The 9,149-nt window shown below is 55.2% G+C and overlaps 1 protein-coding gene across 1 annotated transcript in view; it reads right to left on the reverse strand.

Moving 5' to 3' along the window:
- The window catches only part of LOC120398779 (NAC-alpha domain-containing protein 1-like), a 32,092-nt gene extending 23,283 nt beyond the window's left edge, over positions 1 to 8,809 (reverse strand). Inside the window, exon 1 of the mRNA XM_039526408.1 lies at positions 8,600 to 8,809. Within this exon, the coding sequence (XP_039382342.1) occupies positions 8,600 to 8,636 (37 nt within the window). The 5' untranslated portion in view covers positions 8,637 to 8,809. The remainder of the gene's footprint in view (positions 1 to 8,599) is intronic.
- Positions 8,810 to 9,149: the final 340 nt, after the last annotated feature.

A 9,149-nucleotide genomic window follows, 5' to 3' on the forward strand; every position in this document is an offset into this window, starting at 1 on the left:
TCTTCGGCAGTGCACATTGGGAAATGCTGGCTCCTTCTGGGGCTCAGGTTGCCCGGCCCCCCCCCGGTCTACAGGGTGCTGCAGTGCACAAGAGCCGCTGTTGTGGAATAGATATTCAAATGGGAATGGCCTCCACGCCCTGCTCCACCCTAGACTCCGGATAGCAGCTTCCCATTCAGCCACCATCTCCCCATGTCTCGACTTAGTCACAGTCTGACCTCACGGAGCGAGCGATCAGAGACGCCACAGACCCGGAAACCCAAGTTACCTCTTCCAGGGTTCTCCCCAAAGCCACCATCCTCCTCCTCCCCTCACCTGCACCCCACACGGCCTTTACAAATCTCTATTTCCTCTCCATGTGTACTGCCTCAGCTACACGCAGCCATCTCTGGGGTGGGGGAGAGAAGTGCAACTACCTGATGAGACAGGGTTACCCAATGACAGTTCTCAATGGTACCAGATGACAGAACAAGGAGTAATGGTCTCACGCTGCAGTGGGGGAGGTTTAGGCTGGATATTAGCTAACACTATTTCACTAGGAGGGTGGTGAAGCACTGGAATGGGTTACCTAGGGAGGTGGTGGAATCTCCTTCCTTAGGAGTTTTTAAGGTCAGGCTTGACAAAGCCCTGGCTGGGATGATTTAGTTGGGGATGGCCCTGTTCTGAGCAGGGGGTTGGACTAGATACCTCCTGAGGTCCCTTCCAACCCTGAGATTCTATGAAGCTACTCCTGATAAGAGTAGCCAGGGGAGTTAGGAAGCTCAGACAGGACTTGATTAATCCTTATCCTGTCAGCTGCAGGCAGCTCCATTTAGCCAAGGCAGAAGGATTAAGGTCTGGAGATAACCCTGTGGGGCTTGGAACCTGTGGTTCCAAGAATCCAAGGGTTTCCAACCTGGGTCCTGGCCTAATAATTCATCCCCCCTGATTACCAAGCACAAACAGACAGTTTGTAGGAAGGCAAAAGAAAGTGTTTATTCTGCCTTGAGGTTAAGGCCTAGGACACAGCAGACCTGTAGTCTGAGACCTTGGGCACGTTGGCCACTATGCCTCAGTTTACCCACCTCCACAACGAGGACAGTGCTCGCATGGCTCAGTGATGCCGTGAGGCTGTAGCTGTGAAGTGAGCTCTTTGGATGGGCAGTACTACATTAAGAACAGGGGCCCTGGGGTTCTGAGGCCAGGACAGCTGCAGACTCATTGGATCTGCTCCTCCATTCACCTGTCTAGAGAGGATGCTCGGCGTTGGCAGAGATTCATGATATACTCTGACAGTCTGAGCTGGACTGACTGTGCCAAGCACACAAAGCTGGGGGGTGGGGTGGGGGAGAGGAAGTGGAATGGCCCAGGCTCCATCCCAACCATGCCCTGGAAGTTAAATGAGAGGGAGGAAGGCAGCTCAGACAGTGGAAATTTCCCTGGGGGGGAATGCCACAAGCCCACCTCCTTTTCAAACCCCACCACGATCGAGCTGCTGGGTGGATAAGAGCATCAGAAGGCGAGACACAATAAACCCAGGGATTACAAGGTCATTGGCAGGACCATGAAGTGCACAGACTGCAGGAGCCACCTGCAGCTAAATCCACTTAAGCCACTGCCTCAATATTTGGAAGGTATTAAAGTTAGATGAGCAGAAGAGGGAGGTGCTGGGAGGGTCACTATTTAGACACAGCCCCTTTCATCCAGAAGGCACCTGCTATATTAATCAGACATCATAGTTCACCGAGATGCAGCCACCTCTGGGGTGGAGTAAACACACTGATCCACCTCTAGCTTCCATTAAGGTGGCTGAGCCCCAGGAGCCCTGGGCTGGATTGCTACTCACGAGAGTCTGCTCAAGGCCTTCTGTCCAGCTTGCATCTCTTATTCGGTTCCCACCAGCAAGACAGACTGTAGTTCATCCAACAGTCTAACCTAGAGGTTCCTTTGCTCAACTCCAGCCAGCGCAGCGATATGCTGCTAAGTACCGCTCCCCTTCGCCCGGGCACAGCAGCGAGGCCTCAGACAGGAGAGGCGAGGCACTGGGGATTTCTAGCTATCGGCCTTCCCAGAAACACCGTGTGGGAAGGAGACGGGGTCACTCTGAAGACCGCCCCGACTGAAAGCTTTTACCCTTCATTCCCGGGAGCTACGAAGTGTCTCTTGTTCACATTCAGCCCATGGCACTGGAAAGAAAGGGACTTTGGGGGCCAGGTCTCCTATCTGGAGGATCTTTGGGAAAACCCCTGGTCAGGTCCACCTTAAAACCAGCTTGGTTGCCTTGATGTACATTTTACAAGCCCTGTTAGTGATGGATAGGGGCACACAGGACCTCCTCCGAGATCAGAGCCCCCATTGTGCCTGGCATACGTCCACTGAGGGTCTTTGCCTCCAAAGCTGCTCTTTTGATTGAGACATGAAGGATGATTCTCCCCATCCCTCCCTCCCACCCCCCAGGTGGGGTCTGAGCCACTGAGATTCAGCAGCCTGCTCAGCAAGCTGTGGCAGGGCCGAGAACAGAACCCTGATCTGACCGCTGAGGGGAAGCGACTTCCAGGCACTGCAGCCCTGACTGGTGAGCGGCTTTGCAGTCCCTTACCGAGCCCCCAGCCAAGTGAGCAGCGCCATTGGCTGTGTCCGTCCTGTCGCACAGACTCTGCTTAGGACAGGAGGGCGGTTCTCCTCCCAGCGGGATGATGGAGAGTTTGGTTTGACACTAGTGCCTGGCGTTAGTTACACAGGACCTTTGTCAGGCTCTACTGGCAGATGTCCAGTAACGTAACTGTCGGGTATGTACACATTGTAAGGCTAGAATCTGCCTAGGGAGCCTGCCCTCCTGCCCCTAGCCTGTAAGTGTAGTTATTACCCGTATTTTGCTGCTTACATTCAGCTGCTCTCCCATGCAAGGTGAGGTGCATCTATCAGGGAGGAGAGGACAGAGACTATTGATTTTCTCCACCACCATTCCCTACACTCTCCGGGAGGGCAATACCGAGCTATGAAATCCTGCCTAACTCAGCATTTCCCCCAGGGAGCATGCACAGGGAGTTTGGATCTACACCCAGATCAGCTCCAACCAGACTCCCTGAATTCACACCAAGCACTGATGGGAGTAGCTGCTGGAACTTCCCCTGCCATGTTCGGCTTTGCACCACACCCAGTGTTACTCTGACTCCAGCTCCATTTTGCTCAGCAGGGCTCCACGTCTGCTCTAGATCCCTGTGCGGGACGTGGCGCTGTGGGAGCCTCCGCAGAGAACCTGCACTGAACCTAGCAGATGCCAAGCACGACCTTGGGAGCATGATCAGCATTACAGGAAAATTTCTACACCAGAGACAAATGATCGTTTCGGTCTTTGCTATGGAGACCACGCCCTGACTTAAAAGGATGCTCAGCTTTTTTTCCCAAATGGATTTAAAAAGCTTGCAGCAGAGTGCCCCTAAGGGAGGTTTCCTGCTTCCCTGCTGAGATACCAAGGTCTTTTCAGAGAGGGAGTCCACGCAGCTCACAAGACAAGTGCAACAGACCAGAGAGTGCTCTGGGACGCCAGCAAGGCAGAGCACTCAAATGCACCAAGGAGACGGGGGGGGGGGGGGGAGAACAGCTGGGTTTTGCCAGCTTCCCACCTCTAGTGAGCTCAGACATTACTTGAGCATCAAGCAAGTGCTGTGTTCAGCTGGTGTCTCCAAGGAGCTCCCATTACCAGAGAAGAGGCTTGCCAGGATCAGGAGCTGCATGGAAGGTAGGGCTGGAGGCAGCCAGAGTGACACTGACCCCGTTAGAGGAAACGGCAAACCACTCCCCTCCCCAGAACCTCTCCGGAGCCTTTTGCTGGGGAGTGACCAGTTTGAACTGGTGTAGTGGCCTCTGGCAGGAAGGAATGGTCTTCCAGCAAGATAATTATTTGCCACCAACTGGCAGCAGCTAATTAGAGCCAGCTCCTGCTGTCAGGCCTTTGGTCATTGATTTCATCTAACAGGAGTACTTGCGGCACCTTAGAGACTCACAAATTTAAGCTTATGTTCAAATAAATTTGTTAGTCTCTAAGGTGCCACAAGTACTCCTGTTTTTTGTGAATACAGACCAACACAGCTGCGACTCTGAAACCTGATTTAATCTAAAATACTTCTCTGCCTGCTCCCCCCCACCCATTCCTGTAACATCGAAGCACCTCACAGTCCAATGTATTTATCCTCACAACCCCCTGCGAGGTTGGGCAAGGCTGTTCTCCCCATTGCACAGATGGGAAACTGAGGCACAGACTAAGGGACTTGCCCAAGGTCACACAGGAGCCTATGGCAGAGCAGGCTTCAAATCCCTGCTCTAAGTCCTAGGCTACGGCCCTGACTACTGCTGGATCACTGGCTTCAGGCGCCTGGGGCAGGAGGAGAACAGATTTACTTGGGACCCTTGAGAAGCCACGCTGGATTCTTTCACTTGAGCCACTTCTGCAGCTAAACAGTGTGGCCTGCTGCCTGGGATCTCCCCCCAGAGCCCCACAGCTGTGATTCAGCCACGGCCAAAAGGCTACAGCGGGGGCAAGAAACCCAGTCCAGGCGCACAGTCCCTCACGGGCACTGCACCCAGCACACTTCCAGGGCTTGCTGGTCGCCAAGCACACCCACGGGGGTCCGGCCTCGCGCCCTTCCTTCTCCTCGGGTGGCAGGCTGCAATTCTACCACGTGGAGCAGGCCCAGGGCTCCAGCCCCTCTAGCGATCTCACTCGCCCGGGGGGCTTGCCTGCGTTCTGGTGCCAGCACTTCTCGCCTGTGGGAGCCTGACCAGCCACAGCCACCGCGACCAGCCGCCTTCTGAAACCAGACTGGCTGTTCCCACGGGGGATCAAAGCACAAGAGAAAGTGGATTTTAAGGCAGCTAAAGAAACTTGTATTTTAGATCAGAGGTGGGTGAACAGCCCGTGGGCCACATCGGGCCTGTGGGACCATCCTGCCCAGCCCCTGAGCTCCTGGCCCGAGAGGCTCTACCCTGGCCCCTCCCCTGCTGTGCCCCCTCCCCCCACAGCCTCAGGTCGCTCGCTCTGGTGCATTGGCGAGGCTGTGAGCTCCTGGGGCAGCGCAGCTGCAGAGCCTGGCCTGACCCGGGCTCTGTGCTGCGCAGTGGCAGCATGGCCCGGCTCCAGCCACCCATGCTCCAGGCAGGAGAGTTCAGGGTGGTGGTCAAGGGCAGGGGTGTGGATAGTGGTCAGGGGGTTTAATGGGGGCAGGGGTTCCAGGGGGCAGTCAGGAATGGGAGGAGGGGTTGGATGGGGCAGCAGGGGTCCAGGGGCCATCAGGGGACAGGGAGAAGGGGTGGCTGGATGGGGCAGGGGTCCTGGGGGGGCAGATAGGAGGTGGGGCCAGGCCATGACCCCCTCCCCTCACTGGCCCTCCATACAATTTACAAAACCCAACGCAGCCCTCAGCCCAAAACGTTTGCCTGCCCCGGTTTAGCCTAACCCTAGGCTTCCCCCCCCATCCCTGCTGGTAGCAGAGGCAGGTCTAGCCTCTGCAGACCTTCCTGCCCCCTCCCTCCGTCCAGGTACCCGGAAAGGGGGTGGTGGTGTCTGGTTTCCTGGAACTGCTTCCCAACTGCCCCCGTGAAGCTGCTTTGCTCTTTGATTGGGAGTTGCCAGGTCTTGTCCCATCCAGCACTGTCTCCTCACAACTCCAGTGTTTGAGGTGTGGGACATCCTGAGCCATTGTTCTCCTTCCTGTTCGGTTCTCATGAGAACCCCTCATTCCAGCAGCACCATCCCCAGTAGCCAGGTCCATATACAACATCTGCAGGTCACTGCAGAGCAGCTCCGCATCCCGCCCAAGCAATCAGGGAGATACAGCGCTGAACTCCTGCGAGTCACTGCAAGGTTCTCACTGCAACAAGCTGATAGTTGCTGGTGGGGGGGGGGAGGGGAATATGACTAACATGTGTCATGAGTCAGATCTTAGTCTTTTCAGCATCCTTGTAGACTGAGGAGCTGGTACTAGCTCCAAGACAGTTTTTAGGACAGTTTGCAATGCTGATGCTTGTCCCATCCAGCACCATCTCTTGTCTATTTAGATCACAGGACACAGGAATGATCAGTTTCTATTGGACTAATGGCCCCTCTAGTCCAGTATCTCATCTCTGGCAGGAGTCAATACTAGATGCTCCAAAAGGCACAAGGAACAGCATACGGGACTATTGTGGAATACACAGGAGTTTTCCTAACTCCACCCCCACCAGTTAGTCACTGTTTTATGCCCCAACATAGAAGGCTGTAACCTGTCTCCCCAAGTGGTCCATCTCCGGGTAAATGTCTAGTCTCTTGAGACTAAGTTTCAATTGTAAGCCTGGCAGGGCAGGGCCAGCCCATCTCACCTGTCTAGACTCCAAGACACGTTGGATCTCTACACATTTAGAGAATACTCCCCTCCGAGAACACTTCACCGCCGAAGGAACGATCAGCTGCACAGCTAACAACTGGGGAATAATGGGCTAGGCAGTAATACCGCTTAAAGGATCTGGGGACAGTGGATCACAAATGGAATGAGTCAGTGCGGAATATTAATCTTTTTTGCAACTGCATCACAATGCGTTAACAGGAGTGTCTTAGGCAAGACTCAGGAGGTAGCTGGCCCAGGCTACTCTGCACTGGCAAGTCCTCAGCTGGTGTAGGGTGAAAAAGACACAAATTGGAGAGACTCCAGAAGAGAGCAACAAAACGATGTAAAACCTGACCTAAGCTTTCTAGGAGGAAAGCTTAAAAACAAATGGGCATGTTTGGTCTTGGGGAAAAGACAACTGAGCAGGGGGGGGGGGAGACCAGGTAACAATCTCCAAATATATTAAGGACTGTTATAAAGGACAGTGACCAATTGTTCTCCAGGTCTAGATAATCCCTAGTCCTGCCATGAGTGCAGGGGACTAGACCTCTCCAGGTCCCTTCCAGGCCTATGATTCTATGTCCACTGGAAGTTAGACAAGGAGTAATGGGCTTAATCTGCAGAAAGGGAGATTTAGGTCAGGTATCAGGAAAAAATTAACTCTCAGGGTAGTTAAACTCTGGAACAGGCTTCCAAGGGAGGTTGTGAAATCCCTGTCACTAGAGGTTTTTAAGAACAGGTCAGACCAGGGCTGGTGCAAGGATGTTTCATGACCTAGGCAAAACTTCCACCTTGCGCCCCCCCCCACGCCCATCCTGAGGCACCCCGTGGCAGCTCCCCTCTGCCCTGAGGCGCCCCCTTGCAGCAGCTCCCCACCCTCCACCTTGAGGCACCCCCCCCACCCCAGCTCACCCCTGCCCCGCCTCCTCCCCCAGCACACCGTGGCTGCTTCACTTCTCCCACCTGCCAGGCTTGTGGTGTCAATCAGCCTAGGCACCACAAGCCTGGGAGGCGGGAGAAGTGAAGCAGCCACGGTGTGCTGGGGGGAGGAGGCGGGGCAGGGGTGAGCTGGGGCAGGGGGTACCCTGCATGCCACCCCCTTACTTGCTGCAGGCAGCCCTCCCCATGCTCCCCTGCCCCAGCTCCCTCCACCTAAATGCCAGCGGCAACCAGGGCGGCCGAAGATCCGGCCACTGCAGTTGCTGCCAAAGAAAATGGTGCCCCCCAAATCCTAGTGTCCTAGGCAACCGCCTAAGTCACCTAAATGGTTGCACCGGCCCTGGGTCAGACTAACACCTGTCAGGGGTGGTCAAGGTTTATCTGGTCCTGCCTCAGCATGGGGGGGGGGCTTTCCACTTTACATTTTTAGAAGGAAAAATCCCCGAAGCACTTCACAGAGTTACAGATAGAACCACCCTCACCCCCAGCACGCAGCCACATCTGGGGTGGAGCACAACAATCACCCCCTTGAGCATTTGGAGAGGCAGCGACAAGTGCCTTACTCAGCTGAAGCCCCAGACAGAATCTAGCTGCACAATTATTGCACAGTCTGCCCAAGACACTGGGGAGAAACCCCATGGTGTGAAGTACCACAAGCTGTCAGGTTTGACACCAGTCACTACCGCAGGCTCACACAGCAGCTCTGACCTGACCCAGAGGGAGAAGGCCACCTACCAAGTCATTAGCCTCACTCCCTGCAGAGCCTCCATTCTGCATGGAGGATTCCCCCCCAAATACTACCCCCCCCAGCTGACCCTACAGCCACAAGCTGGCTGAGGAGCTGCCAGTCACTCTGAGCAACACCCCTAGCTCAGCTGAGCACAGCCTGATTGTCCAGCTCCCAGCACTGCCCTGGGGTGGCAGCACCAGTCCATCACCCCATTAGCACCCACAGCAAGGATGGGGCTAGGAAAGAGCATTGGAAGCCTCCAGAGCCCTAGAGCCCACAGCACAGGGGTAGCAAAGAGACCACCAGGTAGGCATCTCCCACCCCAAGCCCTACAATGCAGGGCCCACTGCCAGGTTCCTATAGGGCAAGGCCAGCCCCCATAGCCACCAAGACTCCTAGAGAGTCAGGGAGCAACACACTTCCACTGAGTAAGAGCTGGGCCCAGCAACTCACTCCAGAGCCCATTCAACAGCCACAGATTGTGGCTTGTCTGCCCAGCCCCATGGGGGAGAACAGCAAGACAAGCACAGCCCAGGAACAGAGACCAGCCAGCTCCCACACACCCCTCCCCCCAGTGCTGTGGAGTTACCTGTAACTGGCTGCAGCTGATTCTCTCCTGAATACATTGGAGAGTCAAGCCCAATGCCCTTGGACCTCAGAGAGCCTTTGTCTTCATCAGGCTGGAGGAACGGAGCCCCCTCCAGCCAGAGCAGTAAAGTCACCCTCCTCCTAACAAGAAGGGTGGGGCCCAGGACCCCCTTCAGCTCTCCAAACCAATAGCCACTAAGAGGAGTCTACCATCCCCTAGAAACCTGCACACCCAGCCAGGACACCGGCTTTTATCAGGTAGGAGAAGGGGCGGAGCCTGAGCACTGCACTGACTTCTGGGAGGCAGGGGGCGTGGTTTAAAAATCTGCCTTATATAAACCACATTGGTAGCTTTCAGAGGGAAGGTTTTTTAATCTTCTCCTGTTGCCTTTAGGGCCTGGCTGTGCCTGTTGCTAGGCTAGTTTCAGGGGGGTGTAACCACAGCTCACTGTTGAGCACTAAGGGGAAGAAGAGGCAGGCTGCATAGGCACAGTGTGATGGAGGGAGGTGGCTAGTGGGTTTGGTGAGAGTCACCTCGCTCAGGGTAGCTG

This window comes from Mauremys reevesii, linkage group 2 (genome assembly GCF_016161935.1).
Source record: "Mauremys reevesii isolate NIE-2019 linkage group 2, ASM1616193v1, whole genome shotgun sequence".
In the NCBI taxonomy this organism is placed as follows: Eukaryota; Metazoa; Chordata; order Testudines; family Geoemydidae; genus Mauremys; species Mauremys reevesii.